Source organism: Rhyacophila brunnea, unplaced genomic scaffold, assembly GCF_057557595.1.
Source record: "Rhyacophila brunnea isolate RB1 unplaced genomic scaffold, BYU_Rbru_1.0 scaffold_2, whole genome shotgun sequence".
NCBI classification, from domain to species: Eukaryota; Metazoa; Arthropoda; class Insecta; order Trichoptera; family Rhyacophilidae; genus Rhyacophila; species Rhyacophila brunnea.
Window position 1 is genome coordinate 42,875,709 of NW_028232859.1, and position 24,331 is coordinate 42,900,039.

The 24,331-nt window shown below is 31.0% G+C and overlaps 1 protein-coding gene and 1 long non-coding RNA gene across 2 annotated transcripts in view; both read right to left on the reverse strand.

Moving 5' to 3' along the window:
- LOC147072353 (uncharacterized) overlaps positions 1-19,077 on the reverse strand; it is a 255,419-nt gene extending 236,342 nt beyond the window's left edge. Inside the window, exons 1-2 of the mRNA XM_085946675.1 lie at positions 18,724-19,077; positions 11,593-11,754 (exon numbers count right to left, since the gene is read on the reverse strand). Coding sequence (XP_085802801.1) covers positions 11,593-11,754; positions 18,724-18,817 — 256 coding nt within the window. The 5' untranslated portion in view covers positions 18,818-19,077. The remainder of the gene's footprint in view (positions 1-11,592; positions 11,755-18,723) is intronic.
- A 135-nt stretch (positions 19,078-19,212) lies between these two features.
- The window catches only part of LOC147072354 (uncharacterized), a 146,658-nt gene continuing 141,539 nt past the window's right edge, over positions 19,213-24,331 (reverse strand). Inside the window, exon 3 of the long non-coding RNA XR_015070597.1 lies at positions 19,213-19,276. This is a non-coding gene — a long non-coding RNA (uncharacterized LOC147072354). The remainder of the gene's footprint in view (positions 19,277-24,331) is intronic.

The window sequence follows — 24,331 nt, forward strand, 5'->3', positions numbered from 1 at the left end:
TGCAGTTAAAAATTTCAGTGACAAAACTAATGTAAAAAACTTTAATAAAAAGTTATGGTGAGTAGGTATTTGATTTGTCAAGTATTTGAGGCTAATTTTTTGTAAGTTTTTTTTAATTTGTTTAATTGTGTAAAAATAATTTTACTGTGTATAAATAACTATCATATTAATTTGATTATGCTTTTTATTTAAAAAATTATTCATTGCATTAAATATCTTTCTTCAATTATTCTATCGTATTTTCTACTTATTTGTTTTGTTACGCCAAAGAAGTATAACTTCTAACGTGCGTACATAATTACACGCACAATTTTTTTAATTTTTGTTATTTTTATTAGCTTCGAGATTTAGTCTGAGCGATCGTCATCGGTTGGATGTAAAAGCACGTCCTTCTACCCTCGCCTCTTTTAACCAGTCCACGGCTGTTGGCTGACGACATTACCTACTCGTGATTAATTATTGCAAATAATGCAGTATACCTATGTGTTGTTAAGTGAAACAAAAATGGACATTTTGTTCTTAAGTATCATGGGCAAATATTTCGAAATCACAGTTAGACAAGTTTATTATTGATAAAGACATAACATAATATATCCCGATAATGACGAAATTTTCACCAATTCTAAATATAATAAAAATAATACAACCATTTATAATATGTTAAAACGAAACTGATACAATGAGCAGAGATAAGTTTTCACATATGATGATAACTTATTTACTAAGGGTCTATATAGGATATATAGAATTTAGTTTGATATATCTGTCTATATATAACTGATGATTATAAACATACATATTGATTCAATTATTATTTATGACTATTAGTAGAATATCTTCATATTACTCGGTTTTGTTCTATTAATTATAAGAACAATTATTTAAAACTAGTTTATTTTAATTTTATGTTGATAAGCAGACTAATACATTTATAATAATAGTGTGGTTTTAGAATGTATTTAAACCTTCTGAGATGAATAAAAAGCACACCATTTTTTCCCTTCGCAATATAAATTTTCTTCACCCAGTAAAACTGAAATGGCACACTTATTCTAAATTCTTTGTAGGTGCAGTTTATAGGTTTTTTTTACGATACGTTCGGTTATACTATTTTTAGGTTCCAATTTAATATCCGGGATAGGTATTATACAAAAGACGAGAACTCAATTTGATGGCTGTAGGCATTTTACGGCAGATTCCCGTCAAAAATCCCATGCCCTGTCTCTCTATCACCCCCTGTGGTGATGTTTATAACATCAGTATCTCAAGCCAGGTTCATGACGATGGAGCAAGAATATCGAACCAGTAAACCATTAAAATTGGTTAAATATGACATACTCTGATATAAAATTTATATTAAATTATATTGGTCGTATATTATTATTATAGATTAATAATAACACAGAAACAAATAATTATTATTCTCAGTAATAAATATTTTAAAGGTTTAGAAAAATAGGATAATATTGTTTTCCAAATACTCCACAGTGTGATAGATGTTGCCAAACTGGTAAAATGGTGATAGGCTATATATCGCTCGTTACGTGGAAGAGAGTGGAATGAGCTGAGTGGATTGAACTAGACTGATGATACGGTATTAGTTATGGTATATTCTTCTACACCACTACTATGGCTACTGGAATTTTCAAATCTCATTCCACCAAAGCTCATGCTGGAACTTTAAGCTCTCGTCTGCTCATGTGTCGAATAAAAATCTAGAAAATATTTCATTTGGCTGTCTATTGCAGTTAGGTATTTGTGGTAAAGTACTTTCATTTGGTGATAGATCCAAAAGTAGAATTCCCAGAACCACACCGAAAGTAGGTACTGCATTGAAAATATTTAGTCAATTTAAGCCATATACGTAGCGAAAATATTCTAAGTGATTAATAACACATATATGAGGATAATATCCCTCTCCTTTATGTGACTGTAGAGAAATTCAAACCCCTGAGTAATTGAGATTTACACCCAGTTTGCTATTATTTTTTAAAGGGGAGTGTTGATTTTATCAATGGCCCACTTGCATATATATATCTAATCTTACAATCGAGACAGGTATCTTTCCGGAAACGTGGAAGATGTCAAAGGTTACTCCAATCCATAAGAGTGGTACAGAGTCATCAGTGGAGAATTACAGGCCGGTAGCTGTTCTCTCTGCATCAGCAAAAGTTCTTGAGATGATCATGCACACACAATATGATTTCTCCAAAAAATGAGTCATTTATATTAAATAAACAGGATGGATTTAGAGCAGGCCGATAAACGAAAACTAACCTGATGGTATTTACCAATTATGTGTCATCGGCACTGGATAGAGTCCACCAGGTTGACTGTTCTTAGAATGACTTCTCAAAAGCATTTGACAAAGTCGATCATGATGTCCTGATGGAAAAAACTCCGACTAATCGGGTTGTCGGATCAATTTCTCGAATTGTTCGGTAGTTATTTTAGGAATCGTCAGCAATACGTATCGTATGGCCTTTATCAGTCAAAGACCTTTTAAACATTTTCTGGTGTCCCTCAAGGCTCAAACTTAGGGCCGTTGCTGTTCACGATTTTTATAAATGACATAGCACTGGTATTAAAAAATGCTATATTTTTGTTGTTCGCTGATGACTTGAAACTCGTTTTGGAAGTTGTTACCTTGGACGATTGTTGTCAGCTCCAACTTGATATAGATAATATATTAGATTGGGGCAGCATAACAAACTAGAATTCAATATTGATAAATGCAATCTTTTGTCGTTTACCAGAGCCTCAAAAGTGTTGTTTTTCCAATACTCGATGCATGTCAGAGTTCTGTCACGAATATCATCTATAAGGGATCTTGGCATTACATTTGAGAGTAAACTGACATTTATTAGCCATATAGTTACCATTTGTAATAAGGCGCTTAAAATGTTGGGCTTCGTCATGCGTACTTTCCGGGACTTTTCGGATGTTACGGTATTAAAACTTTTATTTAATTCTTTAGTTCGAAGCAGACTTGAGAGTGGGTCTATTGTTTGGGCACCGCATCAGTTGAAGTATGGTCTTATGTTGGAGAGGGTTCAGAAGAAATTCTTGAGATTGCTTTATTTGAGGTTGTACGGATACTATCCGTGGCTTTATCCAACTGACTTTCTCTTAGGCATGCTTACATACCGCAGTTTGCAATTTAGAAGAAATCTTTTTTTAGCTACGTATTTTTTCCGACTTATACGAGGTATAAATGAGAAACCTGCCATTCTGGGCAGTGTTGACATGTGTGTCCCTGATAACCATCTTAGAAATAGAGAACATCAGTTGTTTATTCTCCCAAGGTGTAGAACCAACCTGCCACTGGTAATGCCAATTGGGAGCACGATAACTATGTTCAACGAAATTGCTTCGGGTGTTGATATATTCCACCTACGTGAGGATGAGTACAGGTGGACGTTGTTTTATAAATTCTCAAAATAGGGTCTGCTTAACTCACCCGGTGTACTTCTAATTAATATTTTTGTATGTACATTAATAACATACTATCTATCTCTTTTTTTATGTAAAACTTACTGTTTTATATTTCTTTGTTTCTAAATGTCATGTTGTGAACGTCTTAAACTTATAATTTGTAATGTCCACAATATGTTTAACATAAATAAATTGAAATTGAAATTATCGGATGACCAAACTGGTGAAAACATGCTGACATGGATTGAGGATTTATGTGTGTCTCTGTAGTGGTGTTGAGATTGTAATTGTGTGTTATTGTGACTGTCGACTGATATTCTGTCACCATACGAGTGAATGAATAAGTTTTACCATGCAACAGAAGAGATCTATATTATTTGGATATGTAATTTTCTGACTTATACGGAGTGTAAATGTGAACTCTGCCATTCTTAAAAATGTTGACATGTGACTATCTTAGAACTTGGGAATATTAGTTATTTGTTTTCTTAACGTGTAGAACTAATCTGCCGTTTGTAATGCCAATTGGGAGGGAAATAACTACTGTCTTCAACCAATTCGCTTCGGGTATTGATATATTTCACGTACCTACGCGAGGATGCGCTTAGAAAGGCGTTATTTTACATATTCTTAAAATATGGTTTCATTCGTACCTTTTGTGATTTTTCTATTTACTCTTTATACATTTTTATAATACTACTCATATTTCTTTATTTTCCATGATTTATTATAAAATTTTGAATTTGTAATTTTTAAAGTTAACTGTATAATGTAAATAAATAAATTTAAATTCAAATTTGATTGATCACTGCATTAGATAAGACAGAGAATATTGTGTATTTCAATAAATTAATTAAATAAGTACTCTCGAGTTGTTAAATTTTATATCAGAAATAATTAATGTTATACTGCAAACAATTTGGAAAATCAAAAGCATTATAAGAAGATATCTTGTCTTTGAATTCATTTATATGTTTCCGAGACGTCGGCAAGCAAAAAATAGAATCTAGACGCGTTTTAATTCTGGTGCTGCTGGAGGCCGATGCTGAGAGTTTAGTGATCAGCCAATGCAAATCTTAGATGATGAAGAAGATTTTCCTCCAGATGAAAGAATCTTTTCAGATAAAGGTGAAATTCGATACTATAAAAAACTGCTACCAACGTCAATAAATGACTAAATTTTAATAAACGGTACTGTAAATTATTGCAAGAATATTATTATTTATTTTTCTGATGAACCATAATTTATTTTTATTGAATATTAGAACTTTGCATTATTGAAATATTTGCTAAACCAGTGTATTTTTTTATTATTAAAATCATTTTAGTGTCCATTAAAGCTTACTAAGCGAATGGAATGTTCATTCATTGTTTAACTGTCGTATATTTCAACTCTAAAAGTGAGGGGAAAAAAATTTGACGTCGAAACGCATATATCACACGTATTATTGTAATTTACAAAGAGTATAATATTATTATTGTTTATGTTCCGCCATTTCCTTTACGAAAAGAAAATTTTGGACCATGTAATAACAGTATAACAAGTAGACAGTTTTTTTTTTTAATTTTGTTCTGACGGTGGAAAGAAAAGAGATTTTATTTTAATGGGTCGGTGATAAACGCAGGCCCGAGGAATTATTATCAGATATTTATGAGCATGATATGAAACCATTTTACTACTTTTTTTTATTTTTTTTAAAGATAATGTATTTTGGGCTATAAATTTATGTAGTGTCGTACAAGCTATCATTATATATTTATCACTAAATGTGAACAACTTTAGTTTTTGCTTTGGAACAAAGAATATTTTGGTAGTTTTATATAATATATCAGTAATGCACAACCTATATTACCAAATGGGTATATTTATCAACCCTTTAATTATTTGTGGCTGCACAGGATATAAGTGTCGCAGAAAATGTTATATTTTCTACGAAGAAAGAAAGAAAAAAAAATCCTGATTTTTTAAACTAATGAATTGATAAGGGCAATATAACTACATAATACTATGTATATCAGTGATATTTGTTATATACGGTATTTAAAAAAAATACTATATGAATGAAAACATTTTACCATATTTCACAAAAATCTTCGCATATTTCATTTAATCATTTGTTCGTAATACATGGTATAATATGAGCTACATAAACCCCATAAATGCACCAATGCATTGGATAATAGAAAATTTGTTTTGATTTACAAATGTAATTAAAAACTTAAAACATAAAAAAGTCAATCAAATTTTAAATACTTTTAGACTTAGATTACTTAGATTTTAAATTCAATTTAGGCATTTCTACCTAATATATATTGCGTAAATATCAGGGCTCAAAATGAACTGGAGCGCACCGGAGCGCCGTTCCTGTTCATGAAACAAAATTAGCGATCCGTTTGGTGGAAAAATTAATTTGACCATCTGAACTAGATGGGCCATATAACAAAAAATCTAGCACACTTGTTTTTTATAACATATAAATAAATTAGATAACTATTATAATATTTTCATAAAATTGTCGAACGCTCCGGTTCGTAAAATTTTTCATTTCGCGCTGGTAAATGGCACACACAAAATATATATTCATTTCAATTTGGCCAACTCGTGTCATAATGTATAAATGCGTAATTTTATGTAAACGATACTTATTTGAATTTTTTTACATTTTTTCTTATTTTTTAATTCAATTTAATATTTATATTACTTTTAGGTGCTTATAAAGCCTCGAAAGGTTATTTGTTTCAAACAGTGTACCAGTTAAAATAGAAACGAGGCAAATGCCGATAAGGCAGAGTAACCACATGAAGGAATTCTCTGGAAAACGCGTACAGTTTGCAGAAAGTCCAGCACAGAGTAGTGTATGATGAAGTTAACTGATTTCAAAGTGATCACAATCTTCAGCTACGAGAATGGTGACTAAAATAGAGATATTTTATTAGTATGATTTTTATTATACATAATGATGTGAAATATTGACAAAATAGATAGGCTGATTTTCAATTATAACACACTTACGTATATATGAAATAATATAGAATATAGAAACTATAGAAATACAGAAAAATAGATATTTTCGACAAATTACGTGGGAGTATCATACTATCGCGTTATTTGAGGATGTATAAATTTGAGCCTAACGTGCCCTTTAGTGCTAGTAGTTGTATAATAATTTAAGTTCGAATCGCGGGTTGGCTTTATTTATTGAAGTAATACATAATATTTTTGTTCAGTAAAATACTGAAGATGAACAAAATTAAAATTATAGTACTGTAAATATGGCTGCCCTATTTTTCAGTTATCTACTGCAGCCTACCTACCTTCAATATGCACCCTTAGCTACTGCAAGACACAATCTTTGTTAGGCAGTTGAAACCTACGATAGGACAGTTTTTTCTTTTTGTATATTTTATTTCATTACACCTTATTGTTAAATAAAACTTTCAATGTTCTCTATACAAACAAAACTAAAATATCATTTATTATAGAAACATCTGATTTAACATGTCTCATTTTAATAATATCATAATATCTCCAACGTATGTATTCGTCACATCGTTGTTATCTATAACGATTCGATAAATATAAGCTTCATACTATAAATTATGTTGTGTTCTGGTACGGCGGAGGATAGGTATTACAGATGAAAAACGGTAATAGTTGTTCGTGATGATGGAGGAGGCGAGAGTTTATTTACGGTTTCAAATAACTACAAGGGTACAATCGATGTAATATAATAATATAACATCAATAAGGTGCGATGTGTCTTTAACGGAAACATGTAATCGAGTGAGATGTCCAATCGATTCTGACCCGCTATTTATTGACCGGCGCACTATGAAATAATATGTTGAAATTATTATGAAATAATATTAATTCGTAATGTTATGAAATTGCAGATACGCTATCTCATAATATTACGAAAATTATATATAGGTACTGACTGATTGCACGTGAAAAATGAATATTTAATAAAAAAAAATATATTTTAATTGAGATCTGGGTTACAGGAATCCGGTGACAACCACAGTTATTTAGTTAAATCAGGCTATTCAGAGATTATTTATTTAAAAGTATTTTTTTCGTATCCCCTGTCAATTTTTAATTAGGTCAATGTGAATATTTTAATAGTTATCTAGACTGAATCATAGTTTCTGCGAAAAAAACCAATATCAAATTTTTATTGTTCTCAATGCCCTGAATAGTTTTTTTTAAAGATACAGCTAGTAAATGGATAATGTATTTTTTGCTAGCGATACAAAACATTAATGGTATTGTTTTAAAAATATGTATACAATGCTTAAGACAATACAATATTCACAAAGACGCAGCCTTGGTCTGAGATGTAAAAGATAGGTTAATCAATCGTGAACATTTTTGATTGAGTAGCTTTCAACTTTTGTTAAGACTACCTACATCTACAAAGAATGAAACAAAACAAAAGTCCGGTAAAACTAAGTATTGGTAAAAAACAATGGTAATTTATTTTCATTTCTATACCTAAATGTGAATACGAAAATGCAAACTATTTTTTATGCTTACATCACTTTTAAAATGTATAGGGTTAGAGATTAATCGAATTATGAGAGCGTGATTTTAAATGAACAACATATTTTATTCTAATTTGTACTGTTCCATTAGAGTACTCAAAGGTAATAGTACAAAACAAACATTTTAAACATTAGAATTTAAATTCAAATTCCATCAAGTGCCTTTGGTCGATGGTATTAATATACCTACTTAATATTTTATTCTATAAGTAAAATGTACGTCATTAAAATATATCAAATAAAATGAATTGAATTGATGCAGAAATTATGTGGTGAGTTGGAATTAAGAAAAATGAAATAGACGAAAACCATGGGAACACAAAAATAAGGGAAGAGGATTATCTTCTGGATGTGGTTGTAAGAAGCTACATCTTGAATGAAACTGAAACGGCGGAGGATAGGTATTGCAGATGAAAGACGGTAGTAGTTGTTCGTGATGATGGAGGAGGCGAGAATTTATTTACTGTTTCAAATAACCACAAGTGTACAATCGATGAGATGTGTCTTTAACGGAAACTTGTAATCGAGTGGGATGTACAATCCATTCTGACCCGCTATTTATTGACCGGCGCACAATGAAATAATATGTTGAAATTATTATGAAATAATATTAATTCGTAAAATTGCAGAACCACCATATCATAACATTACAAAATCATATTATATATATGTACTGACTGATTGTATGTAAAAAATGAATATTTAATAAATAATATTATATTTATTGAGATATGGGTTACAAAAATCCGATGACAGCCACACGTCTTTCTGTACGTGTATATGGATTTATTTTCTCCATCTAGTGTGTTTTGTGCCCGAACAGAATCAATCAACTTATAAACTTTATCGTTTGAAAATAAAGAAATAAGTCAATGTATTAGATAATTTATATCGTATATAAGCGAGGTTCACCAAATAATGCAGCTACACTTTCAAAATGAAGCGAATTTTGATGTTTTCGAAGTACTGTTACCCTACTACATAGCTGTAGTGCTAGGTCTTGCTAAATATTTTACCTTCCGTAGTGTACAGTGTATAAGGTAAATATTGAAAGATGATAAAAATAACGCTCTTCAGGCGTAGGAAAAGCGGTTTATAAGTCGGCTTACGTCGGATTTACAGGCCTACCTCTGATAAGTTAAACAAAAAGGCCCAAGTTTACCGATATAAGTATAACGTACAGGTTGATTGGTATTTTTATTTGCACCGCAATATACCGGAAAAAATATAAATCGACTCACATAAAAGAAACAGTGTTGTTATTTTATATAAAAAAGTAAGAATACATTAAACTCTGTATTATTTAAGATTTTCTAAATAAACAAAATGCCAATAGAGTTTTTTTTATATAATATAAGATTATCAAATAACAGATAGGTATATATTTTCAATTTAACCTCAATACGTTCATTGTATATAGCATGTTGCACCACATTGTTGGAACTAGGTACATATCATCCAGATCAAAATAATTTAATTCATGCCATAAAAAACAGTAATCATGTTTCTGTAGCGTTCTCCATTGATTGACAGTAACTGCATTACCATATTTATTAAAAAAAATAAGGTCCAATTACACCTCCAGACCATAAACCACACCAAACTGTTTATTTTTGTGTAAGTAAGGGTGTTTGAAGAATAGCATATGGATTTTTACTACTCCAAATGCGACAATTGTGTTTATTTACTAAGCTATTTAACCAAAAATGAGCTGAATATGATTTTTTCATGAAATAATGAGTCTGTTCCAAGTTGCTCTTAAGTCCAATGTGAAAAATTTTGATTCACTAATTGGTCAATTGTGTCGCTGAGTTTCAAAACCCCCTATAACACTTTTTCATTATGTTGAGAAAATCAACAAAAACTTTTTGAACTAAAAAGGTTTTTGAATGTTTCAGTAGTGTTATAGCGGGATTTGATAGACACATTGATTTTGTTTCATAAATGACAGTTAGTCGTAGCGGATTTTGAAAAAGGCGATAAAATTTTCATGTAGAGATTTTAATAACGAATCCAACGATATATATATCTTAATTATTTAAAAAAAAGTGTTATATCGGGTTTTGAAACTCAGCGACACAATTGGTTTAAGTAGTTGTGTTAACTACATTTTATATGTCTTCAAATGCAAATCTTTATGAAGAATATTTCATGTAGTTCATATTATATAGGTAGTATAAGAAAGCCTAAGTTCTTCACACGATGTGTAATTGATTGTTCTAGATTTTCATCCAGGATTTTTAACAATACTAACGTTACCATCTGAGTAGAATTTTATTATTAAATTACGAGTAGAAAGCTCTGTAGTTTATTATTTTGACCATACATTTCATGTAACGAAACGTATCATGAATAGATTCATTATTGTTGTAATACATTTTAACAATTAGTATAATCTAAACAATCAAAATTTTACACTAAAATGGGTCAGATGTGGACTAGTGTTTGAAAGACATCCACATCGATGTAACACAGTGATTCCAAACGTGGAACATACGCCCCTCAGAGAGGCAATTTGAATGTTTTGGGGGGCAAAACTGTTATCTTGAAAATCATTTGAAGACGTAGCATAGCACGAGGATCGCACTAAGTTTCTTCCGAGTTGTACATGTAAAGTGATATACATATTTACTTACGAAAGTTAAATTAAAAATAATATTGCGTATGTGAATTTTTTATTTGAAGCGATTCATTTTTTCAGAATTAGTTAGGTCACTACAAAATTTTGATAGGGGGGGAGTGGAGATTTTTGAAGCGTTGAAGCGGGGCTTGGCAGAAATAAGGTTGGGAAACACTGGAACACGATGTAACGATGAAATAAGATAATACCTCGGAAAGCATAGTTGTTTGTAAATTTCTGCATGAGTATTGTACAGATTTCTTAATTAGTAAAACAGATTGGCCGTAAGCCGATGGATGCAGATTCGAATTTGATTCCCGCTCGGCGCAATTTTTTTTCATGAGTTTTTGTGATATATTGTATGTTTTTGAATTGTTTATGTTAAATAAAGATTTAATTAATTGATTAAGAATTATTCGGTGAACAAAAAACAACTTTTATTTAATCGTTGAATCCTTTGAAAGATATATTTCTGTGAAAAGAAGCTAAATATCTTTTCAATTTTTCATTTAATTATCAAATATTAAAAGATTTTTTGAATGCCATGTAAAACGAAAAATCACAGATTTCAGTTGGAATATTGAAAAAATAAAAGCGGTAATTAAATGTTATATAATTATAATTTTCTAACGCCGAAAAATATTATCATTATAATATTTCTTTAATAATTAACGAAATTTGATATACACTTCAATCGCACAGTTATTAGTTAGTTTCGTCGTAATTAGGTATAAACCCAGGTAGCTATATTAGCAAAGTACATTAACCCGAATCCGACGTATTCAAATTTGAGTCTCGCTGAGCATTTACATAGTATATATTTTAATTTTTTTAAATAGGTTTGTTTACGAATTATGTAGATTTATATTGTCTTGAAACCCTTTGGTTTTTTTGCGTTTCACTGAAGTTTCCACTTGGTGATTTGAAAATAGCTTTATTAAATTGTAGGTTATGCTTAACTATAAATTAACATTGGTGGAATAGTTTCTTACTATTAGCGCAATATGACTCCAAGCCGCACTGCGCGCACCTCGATGGCACGTCTTTTCCGCAGTGGCAGGCACCATCTTTCGCGCAGCACGCGCAATCGCGCCGGCTGCTATCCCACGTGCACACGCATCCAGACGTTGTTGCTGTCCACAAGTCCACTTGACCTGAAAAAGGAACAAATCAAAGTCACAATGCGTCTTGTTTCTATAACTAAGATCAGATGGGTGAATAAATACCCCCGGGGCTAACAAAGAAAAAAATAAAAATACAGCGGCAAACACATTTTGAAAATAACCGATATACTGGATTATTTGTTAGGATAACCTAACCTAACTTAACTTAACCTAAACTAACCCAAACTAACAAATAATCCAGTATATCGGCTATTTTCAAAATGTGTTTGCCGCTGTATCCAGGTTAAACGTATGGAACGACAGTATTTACGTACCTACATGAGGTATAATATACATGAAAATGTAAGTCTTGAAATTATATTGCAAAATATAAAGAGCGAAATTAAAGATAACTAAACTATGACCAAGTTACCAATGAAGAGGTTTTTAAATATACCAATTAACTAAGAGAACCTCCAGCTGAAATTACCCGTAATAAGGCTGTATTTACATACTATATTTTTCAATAATTCATAATGCAGGTAAAGCTGGACGGTAGCATAGGCGTAGATAGAAAGAGAATTTATGTTTTATTTTAAGTAGCTCAATGTTAAAAATGTTGGTGATCCTATACAACCAGTATTGCCAACATCCACCGACAAAAATATGAAACAGAACGTGATGAACAGAAAAAAGCTCTTTTATAACAAAACGTTGATGAAAAATATAAAATTGACCTGTTAAGATAAAATATGAATGCCCTATTTTATATAGCTATTTTAGTGAAAAATTTATGTTGACATCTAATTATCTTTTTAAATAAAAGTTCCTATTCAGGATCGTTTGTGAGCTTTTTTAAGTGTTATAGATTTTTTTTATAATTTACGTAAAAGCACTTATCTAATAAATTTGTTTATTAAAACCCATAGCTTACGGGCCGCACAAAATTGTATTTTTGCTAATTACTTTTCAAATGCAAATTAACACGTTAATTACAAAATTAATTAAAAGGGCCCGTAAGCATTGTGTTAAGAAAATTCACCGTGTTTATGAAAAAAATACAACTAGACGTGATGTGAAAAAACGCAAGAATTAATACCATAATCTTGATTTTTGCAGGCTAGAAAACTTCTAATATATGACTAACCTATGACAGAATGACGCACTGTAATTCGGTCGACAATATTCGATAGAAAACGGTCATAAAAAAAGAAGAATCAAAATCGCGAGCGTTGTACTAGAATGTTCTGTAAAGGGAAGATTTTGTTTTTGTAAGAATGTTAGATAATACTTCGAAAATGTGAATCATAAAATAAAATAATTAAAATAATATGTTTAATGTTGTATATAATGTAGCATAATAAAAAATGTCGTCTGATGAATAAAACTGCCTTTAATTTTATTTTGGTTAAACACTACTTTAAACAGGAATAAAGTGCATTTTGTGTAATCACTACCTATACTTACACATATTGGAAAAGTGTTTCAGAACTAGAATTAAAAAGAAAAATTGAGGTGGCTGGCTTTGAAACCATTAATCTATTCATGATAAATATGCGAATTATCTACAAGGGTACAAATTATTTTGAATATTTTATGCAACATTAAACGTACACAATATGAAAAAAGCCTTAGTTGATCTTATATAAAATGGAAGCGATGGATGAAAACATGGTTATAAAAATGATGTAGGTCTTTTTATTGGTACGGAATATAATCCGGAAAAAGGTTTGCCGATTCAATCCGCAGGTGGAGTGGGCACCTGGCAGTGCACGCGACAGTAAAAGAGCACCCATGAATAAAATTGTACACGAGTGGATACAAAGATATAATTTGATATTTCCCTTTTCGAGAATACGAAATGCAAAAGGTAACATAACATAACATGGGCTCAGAAAAAAATGGCCGCCTCTATACGTCTACTTATCGCTTACCTTTTTGGAAACCCATTCGGTTAATGGATATCTACGGTAGTTTATATTGAGATATTAATCAAACCCTGAGCTTTAGTGAGATTATTAGTGGATGAGATTATTACACAGGCTACCATAGGAATGTGTTATAAATAAAATGGTTCATCTACATTTTGAAAGGTTTTCTGAAAACGTTCAGGTAATCTATCGTCAGTAATAAATTAGGTTTATTTGTTTATGGCATAATAGTGAGGTAACGTTAAAATAGTAAAGACGAATAGAGGTAGTATTAAATAGCATTCTTCGTAATATATTAATTATGTAATGTATCATGTAACGTACTCGTATCAATAATTATTCAAATAAATACTAACATCGCTTCTTTTCTAGATTATAGGTGAGGATGTTGAAACAGTTCTTTATTTTTGGTATTAAAGTGGAAAGGGGTTTTTGTAGGGCTTGTTATTTAGTAGTAAAAGTGAAGAAAACATAGGACTTAAAATTTGATCTCTCTGCGCGGAAGTGGAATTATAATTATGAACTCAAAATTAGTAAGGGCAGGTTTTTGTAAAATGTTAAAAATTAATTATGGTTAAAATTTGGGAGACTAACTCTTATTTCACACTATACGGTCTTAACCGTACATAAAAAAATCGAACGGTAAAATCCGAATCGGCATCAAGTTCACGCTCTTTTCACACTATACGGCTTATGCACGCATTTTTGTCTGTCATAAGCTCAATTTGTAGTTGAGTGTTGTGCTGACCGTACGTTTTAAAACAATCTGATGTGACAGCGTGTATTAGGTCTCGTACACTATTAAGTTATCGGTGGCCGTTCGGGCGCCGTGAATACAGTGAATGGACGGCTGCTATACGGCGCCGTTTCGGTTTTTAACCATCACTGTGTAATGTAAAAAGGGCCATACTCTTTTTCACGCCACTAAAAGAATGTCGCCGTTCGATTTTTTGCCGTACGGTCAAAACCGTATAATGTGAAAGAGCACCTACAAATATCACGTTAAGTTTTCCGACATAGAAAATATAGTATGCTTTTCAATAGTAAAATAAACTTATGCGTTGAAAAATATAAATTAAAATAATTTTGCGATTTTGATAATTCAACATATTGCGAGCGAAACACGTGTCGTAAAAGATTTTTTGTAAATAATTTGAATGAGTGGTAAACACATTTATAAATTTAAATATTTTTAAGTATGCCATTGAAATTATTCAGTATTCTATTATTAACTAGAAATAATATTTCTATTATTATGGTTAGCCTTTCATTTTACTATTTACATTGGATTATATTCATATAATTTCCGTATAAATAAGACAGAATGTTGTTATTATTTTCATATCGTATTTTAAATTTAAATACCTAACGTGTAATCCTTTCAATACTAAAATATTATTAAAAATAACTCCCTCACAGGATGTTCAAATTGTTATTTAAAACAATCAAAAATTTCACTTTAAAGGAGATTTACTTTTTAACTGGTGAACTTGTATTCCTTTAATTCTCAGCACATCCGTACTTAATTTTACCATATCACCGTATTCAATCCTAAGGGGGAAGAATAATATGGGCCTACAGAAGATGGAGGTTGTATTGACACATTTTTGTTTTTTAAAACCATTAGTATTTCAATCACAAAAAAGAAAATTATTATTATTATACCTTTTCCACTTTTCCATATTACCTATTCCACTTGCGTGAGTTTAAGTTTAGGTGGACGCTATTTTATAAATTATTATTATTCTTAGCAAACTCGGTGTACTTCTTTGATCTTCTATATATGTATAATTATTGTATTTTCACTGCTTTTGTATGTTTATATTATGTTCTCTTTTTATCATTTTCTTACTTTTCTTCTTTATAATAATGTTTCATGTCATGTTGTGAACGTCTTAAACTTATAATCTTTAATGTCCATATGTTAAAAAAAAAAATTCAAATTAAAATATATTATGCCATGGACACACATATATTTTTTCCTGATTAAGAGAGAAAATGGTAGTTTCCTTGAAAAGAGTGTTACCGCTTTTGATTACAAGTTTAATGAAATTTATCATTTATAAAGGAAGTCGGATATCTTCATCTTACGTAGATTGATAGGGAAGAGTATAAGTAATCTTTATAAGTATAGCAGTATTTTTAATGAAATGGAATATTTTATTCCATACGGAGCTATTGGTAATGTAGTATTTTTGATGTTTTACGTTAATTCGGTATATATTTAAGTACCTACATAGTACATAAAAATAAACAAAACAAGGTTAACATAATTTTTATTTTACAATAAACAACGTTAAATTAATATGTGATGACTGCAGGCAATCTCAAATGTTTGAAGAGCCCCACGTTTTAAAATATTCACGTGTCGGATTATTTGACGTAATTTTCAAACGGACCATTGTTTTATGCAAACAAACACAATTGACTTTGTTAAGGTACAATTTTCCATTGGATTCAACATTTTAATATACACAATATTCAGTATTTCTGTCAAAAATAATGGCAAAGCATATATTATTATGATATGTGTCAGTAAAGATGCTAATGATTTAAAAAAAAATATGTCACATGATTATTATATTAGAAATTTTATACGTCAATGTTGAATTTTTGCTTTACAAAACGATGCCTAACTACATAATATTTACAAATTAAATATTAAAATATTCAATCAATGTCTGTTGTAATTCTAAGCCGGCTCTCGCATATAAATTCGCCTCGTCTACCGCACAGCCATACATCAAACCTTCCAATAACGTCGATCCGGTATTGCATATGAAGACCGCGTACCGCACGGATAGGAATGGTATAGCACAGGTATATGAATGAACAAATCGTAGGTATTTGTATGCATTCTGGCGTCTTCGACTCGCAGCCCGAGAAGCATGCAACTTGTTGATTGCAACAGCAGATGTTTTTTTCAAACTAAAAAGTCGCATTCGATCAATCTGCGGAGCTCCGCTAGGCAACGTGTGTTTTGTGAATAACGATGACGTCACATCGACGTATTCGACACGTTACAGGCGGACGAGTTTTGTTGTGAGAGCCGGCAAACGCATGTATGTGAAATATTGATTCTTAATTTAAAAGAAATTTAAAACAGTGAGGGTAGTGCAACCTGGTATGGAAAAAATATATTACTACAAAAAAACTGTAATAAAATAAATGAATAAGGACTCAGATAATAGTATGTACCTACGCAATTTGATAGATGTAGTCAAATTGATTAATAGCAATGTGCTATAATAATGATAATGTACCCAGATGTGGACATGGCGTGTTTATTGAATTATTATGTGTATAAAGTACCTAAGTGCCTGGTCTATATTTAGTTTTATTTTATTTAAAATACAATACCACTCAGCAATACCAGTCGTCAGTAGTCATGTAGTATTAAAACTCTCAACTTGTTTTGTTTTATAAAAAATATAACATCATTATGAAAGGGATATTTTGATTTTTCTGAATTATTTCCATTCAAACGTATGAAAAAGCTTCAGTGAAGGATATAATATGTAATCTTCTAGACTTATTTTCATACTTCTTCGTTTCTCAGAGTTTTCTTTGTAGCTATTAGAAAATTTTACCAAAAAAATCGTACACAAGACGTATCGTACAGAAAATATACGAAAAAAATATGTGTTATGAATAAAGGCCATAAGATGTAATACGATCAATATTTCTGTCATATACTTAATAAGTATGAAACAATGCGCAAAGTGAATTATTTAAATATATTTTTAAATATTAACTCTTTAAGTGGAAACAATGTCGATGAATTTATGATTTGTAGAAAATAATTGATAAAATTACCATGTTTAGGCTAGACAGAATTTAGAAGAACATAAACGTATAACCAAACACATTTTAGTTTTCCTTCATATGCCTTTACGGTTAAGGTGTGATCACAATATTCAGACTAAAGGTAAGAGACAGATAAAAACTAGAGGGTTTTGAAATGTGGTGATGAGGAAGATGCATCAAATTTAATAGACGACCAAGTGCACGTAATTTGTATACTGCAATAGGATTTCGGTTTTTTTTTTAATATATTTCCCACAACCAACAGTGCATCAATCAACAAGTGCCAACAATCTGGTGAGGTATTCAATGGTCAAAGAAAGAAGAGGTCTGCAAATAGGATTCGTGGAGTATCGTCGAGGGTTGATGAGTTATTCTGATCAGCGATGGTCGTGATTCTCGATAGTGCGTATAGCAACACTACGAAAAACTAGTTAAAAAAGTTGCAACGTTTTATAAAATAATTAAATGATTGTTTTTAAAATTCAACAACATTATTTTATACCTTCATCCTTTCCCAGTTAAAGAATTTGGAGGACATAATGTGAATTATTTAAAATCAATAATGTTTAATGCGTTAATTACATTGAGCTACTTTACGAGCTGTTTGTTGGCGAATTTAATAGCGGGCGATTCAGCTACTGCGATTGTAATGATGACACACAAAACTTTCCATTCGCTGAGAAGCTACAAGCCAGCAACTATTTTGACAGAACGTAGTTCGTTTTTTACCGAGAGGTTGCTACTGCGCTCTACTAAGCAGACGCAGTAGGCCCACACGCCGGCGTGTAGCGTGCAAAGTTGACCGGCTTTCAACTTTCCTCGGTAGATTGTTTACAATTTGCTTGTTAGCTTGCTCAATGATGACACTGGGCGACTTTACAGGCAGATTGTAAATTCGCCAACAAGCAGCTCGTAAAGTAGCTCAATGTAATTTACGCATAAGTAAACATATTTGTGCAAGGATTGGTAATTCCAATCAGGTTTTTTACGCAGCGTTTATGGAGACGCCTTTAGGTGCAAACATCGTATAGAGTCAAACGGTTCTTGCTAATCGGCCGACCAATGAATAGTCCCGATGCCATGCGACATATCAATATGTACGTAATAAACCTATGCGAATATAACTAAAATGATGTTCTTTATGTTACTCATCTCAAATTTCCATTAAGAGAGAAGAAATTTGAAAATAACTTACGCTTACTCATGAGCTGGTATTAGGGTATCATACTATTTAACCGGGTAGGTATGATTTTGTAAAATTAATTGGTTAAGTGTTACTTACTGCTTCCGTCGACATAGATGGGCGTCCAAGCGACTTGGGCGGCGGCGGGCGCTGCCAGCGAGCTCAGCACCAGCAGCAAGGCGCGCAACATCATGCCGCCGCCCCGCCGCGCATCTCTCCGCTCCCCGCCCCGTGTCTGTCTGTTCGCCTAATACCACATATCCGAACAACTTCACACAACTCACTGTGTTTTCTATGTTTGAAAAATATTTCTATCTAATCGATTCTATGATGCTCTGATACTTTATTATTGGTCAAATCAAGATTTAAAACCGCGAATACCACCAAATTAAAAATAATTTACCTACGTTATTTTAATAATATGTATTTATGGTCTTTTATTTTTTAATTAATAAATTAATGATAAATTATAATATATTATTACAAGTATATGAAAAATACTGAATGTAATTAAATTTATTTAATCGTAATTAATTATACAATTTATTTAGAAGTCATTAATTAACTTATGAAAAAATAACACTTCACTGAAACACTTTATTTATTTTACCAGCTTTACTTGTTAACCATCTAAGCTGCATCTCACATTGATCTGGAACAAAGAAAAATGAAAAATATATTAATATTGTTTGAAATATATTTTGTTTTTATTTGCATATCATATTATATTATAGGGCATATTATGTTTGACATCGATATTGTTGTACTGATTTTATAATTCTATAGTACCATGTTTTGCCAAAAATATAATAAAACAATATATCCGTATATGCTATTAATTACTTTTTATAAAGCCAATATATAGTAGGTACCAGAAAATTCATTTTGACTTTAATTGAGTTTTTGCAGAATTCGTTATTATCGACCATTTTCATTTAACTTTAATAAATCAACAGAATCTGTAATAAAAAATGAGCTCACTGATCACATTGACAATTTTTGTCGTCTCGTTAATAGAAGTTTCTGTCTGAAATTTGTTTTTGAACAACTTTATAGAATTTGTTTGTACATAAAATATTTTAAATAAAACATAATCAGTTATGGATAAAAGCTGTGTAGATTGGATCCATATTTTTATTTACATCGTAAAAATATATAGTTTTTGATTTAAAATATAAATAATATAGGTACTTTAATAATTCAATGGTGGTTAACCGGGAAATTTTATATTTTTTGCAAAAAACGGTGATATTTTATTATTTTAAAACATGAAGAGTAATATTATATTTATTAATACTACAAAGTAAGTTAAAAAATGATAAAGAGTTTTATATTATTATATTTTTTAAACAAAAAACTGAAGGGATATAATTAACAGCCTTGATAAAAGCACTTCACAACTGATGATGCGAGTAATGTTATTTTTAAACGTGATTTTGTTAGGCATATAAGTTAATTGAATTGCAGAAAATCCCAATCAAAGGGATAGTAGGATTTTTCTCACCGAGATTTTTATCGGATTTTCATTTGAAAGCCTTGTTTTACTCGGTTGTTAAAAGCTACAGAGGAAAAAAAACAAATAATTCCGCGTAAGGTTACCGTGTCAACAGCGACTTAAACATCAAACAAAAAGCTTTTACTGTTGTATGCGGACGAAACAGAATGGGGCACACCACCGAAGGCCATATAAATAAAATAAATCAGATCGGAAAAGGACTTCGCGCAATAATCCGTAATATTTCATACCATAAAAGAGCAATGTGTCGCGCCATAAATTTTTGAATCGGGGCAAAGAGCACTTTCGGGGGCGTGTGCAGAAGATAAACAAATGATAGGATTCTGATCATAAACGTATTCATCGGCTGTTAATTTTTTTCATCGAGCACTCTACAGGCAAGTCACACACGCGAGTAATGTCAATAAAACTTTCATCCCCTTTTCTCGTATTAGATTTATTTTTGTCAGAAAAGTCAGAAAATTTATATACTTACATTGTTACGTATCTTTAATATGAGATATTTCGATATTAATTTATAAGTAGGACCTAAATAAGACAAGGCGCATCAAAATAATAGTCTTCCAATTTTCATATTCATTTATAAAATCTTTACGCATAATATGCATGGTGTGAAGTGATAGGGAAAAAGCAACCACGTATTGTAAATAATACTACATACCATTTTAGTGGCCATTGTGTTGATAAAACAATATTTTTGTATCCAGTTACGGGACCGTGCCCGTACTTCATTGCTTCAGACACTCTACTAATTTTGCCACCGTGGGAGCATTGGACTGAATTAATATATTGATTAAATTCACGGTTTTGAAGTTAATTTTTTGAAACTGGTTTTCAGTCAATGTGTCAAAAAAATACACCTCCGCAGCGTGATCAGTGCCACGAACTTTTTTATAATGCGTAACAAAATAAATATGCACCGTAAAATGCGGTAAGATTGGACCAAAACCATTTTCAAAACATTTTGTATTAAATTAATGTTTAAGGCCTTAAATTGTGTAAAAAAGTCATCCGGAACGAATATAGAAATTTAATAGGTGTGATTTTTTAAACAGTATACTATATCAAGTTTCAATAATTTTTCTTTCGATATAATGGAAGGTAGCAGAAATAATAATCAACGTCGTGTCAGATTTTATGAAAAACATGTATTGTCTCAATTTTTTATACAGTTATCGAAATCGTTATTGTTATCAATGAAGGCAATGCCGACATAACAATACCTTAATGTCTATAAAATAATGTGAAAATATTTGATAGACAAAATTGTACCGGAGTATAGTCTATTATACATTAGTATAAGGTTGTGTTTGTTCGAGTACGCTAGGTACATTCTTATATAAAGCTAACGTTATTATCGTAATAATAATTATGGAAACCATAACACACACATAGACCCTCCAAACAAACCCACTTCACACCAGATCCAGCTTTAATTGAGTGTAACACGAGACCCTACAGTTGGTGTGAAGCATCAGCAGTTTTTTATGCCTGGTAATGATGTCTCAGGAGCAGATAACCAAGACTACATGGAAATTATTGATAACTACAGCTGAAAAAAATTATAAAGAATATAGGTACTTACATATATCTTAAATGTAAATAATAAACGGTAAAGTTAAGTTAAAGCGATGCGCAGCCGAATATTGAGAACATAATTGAAACCTCATCACTCAGCAAGTATTCTGACGTAAAAAGTTCTATACGAGTAGCCTTATGGTTTTTATTAACAAAGATTACCAGGTTCCTCCTATAAACCTTTATAATGGTATTTAGAAGGCTACCTCGAATAGGTAATGGAATCAGAGCCAACTGCCATTCACAAAAATTTGCCAGATAGGGTGAGAAAGTAAGCTAGATGGCAGAAAAAAAAGTCAGATTCTCATAAGATGAAATACGTATCGAAAATTTCATAACAGCTAATGGTTATGGATATACAATAACATCGAAGTCAAGGGGATGCTAAAGATCAATGCATATTCACTTAAAAAAATAAACAGATTAATTACTTTCTTCGTATTTTTATGCCGAGTTTACCAGTTTTCGATTATTTCTAAGTTAAAAATAACAGCAACAAAATTTTCTTAATTTGCGTGATTCAAAACTATAAGCGTGTAACATAACGTTGATGAAAAATATCGGTCGCTACGCCGGTGCGCTTTGGCGCTACTACACCACTGACGATGATATTATAATGGAAGGTATGTAATTCTGTCGATAGCTCTGTTGCTAAAACACTCGAACTACAAGCAACATATGTATTCAAATCCTACTCAGTTCATTTTTTATTTATTTATTTAACATTGTTGTGGTTGTTTGTTTTCTGAAACTATTTATCATTTCCGTACTAGCGTTTGGATTTTCCGCATTGTCAGTAGAGGTATTAAAGAGGGCGAACTAAAAAGACTTAGTCACACCGGCCCGAACTGACGCAGGGAAATTGCATTTTCAATAACCTTTTATGAAAGTTTCCTCCGTTTGTGCGGCTTTTTCACGGAGCGTCAAGATCAGGCTCCTGCGACATGACGCAATGCCTCCCAGTGCTAAGTCACAAAGTTACCAGCGGGGTAGCACGCCCCCTGGACGATCATCTGCTTATATCAATGGCGTGCTCATCAACTTATCCGATACTTATTTATAAACTATTATGGCATTACATATATTTATATTTAATAAATATATAATTAAAAATAAATTAGGTAGATAATAATAAAAAACAGCCATGAAATAGATAAAAAATACGTAATTACTAATAATAACACATTTAAAACAAGAAAGAGGAGAGAAAGTAAGTTTTTATTGTATATGAAAGTAAAATAATAAAAACATGTATCAATATTACCTATTTAAAACGTCCAAAAACATAAAAAAATCAAATTTTATAGTGTTAACAAATAGGTTAATCGCATATACACAGCATCATAAAACATCAGAATAATTGTTCGATTGATATCGTTGGAAACATGAAAATGAATATGAGTTAGAATAAACTAATTGTAAAAAAACCCACAAAAAAGTAAAAAAAATGCTTTAAAAGAGCAATCAATTTTCGGGTGGACAAGGATTGCATTGATTTGATAGCATACCCAAAATAAAACGAGTTTAAAAAATGTTTTTATTGTCATTATTAAAAGAAAAAAATCGGTATATCCTAAAGTAGAAAAATCAAAGAATTTTTTCGTGAACTCGATTCAACTTTATTATTTGGATGGACCTAAGAGAACTCCAAATAATGTTGTCATATTTGAGAATATTCAACACAAATGATACGTATATTTTCGATAAAATTTCCAAATTAAATATATTAATATCAAACAACCAAAAATAATGGTAAAGATTTTTGGATAACATAGCACGAATTTTATTTAGTCCTGATAAGCAGAAAATGTGTGTTCGATTTTCTAAATATTCTTGGAATATATTTCGAGTAAAAATAGGTACTTCAATAAGAAACACATGGCAACGTAAAACAAAAAATATCCCTATACGCATTCCAGGTATAATCTTGAATAGTCAATACGTATTATGATTATAATATATTTTGTCAAGGTAGGGAAATCTGAAATGTTTTGTTCAACATACTGGAAAACTCTGAGATATTTTCGTCTTGAAAGATATTATGAACAACGAATCAAATGCATCACTTGATAAAAAAATCAAATTGAGGATAGTGAAACTTCGAAATATTATACAACATTTTTTAAAATGGTTTTTGTATCTTGGTTGTCAAAAAGTATCTTATAATTTTGATACCGTTCGTCTGACATATCGAAATTGCTCCAAAATTGACACTTATTACATATTGATGACTTTTAAGAAGTAAAATATTTTAAAAGTCCTCCACTTGCAGATTATCAATACTCATACATGGATTAAGTTATGTTAGAGTAAACGTGATGATCCAACATATTAGTAGTAAAAGCCTTTGGTACGCTACTGGTAACGATGCATAGGAAGTCTAATGGTTTTATCAACGGATATAAAGTGAACGATACAATGGTTTTGTCACTTGACGGTGCACGTAAGGGGCGAATAAGAATTATTATATGTCTCCTTTTATTATATTATATATACATAATATATGATTAAGTAATATCCGTAATGGAAGTACAATTATTTTAGATGACTTTGTTCCATCGTTATATCTTTGGTAAACAATGTTTTCTTTATGTAGTTGACTAATTATGATGG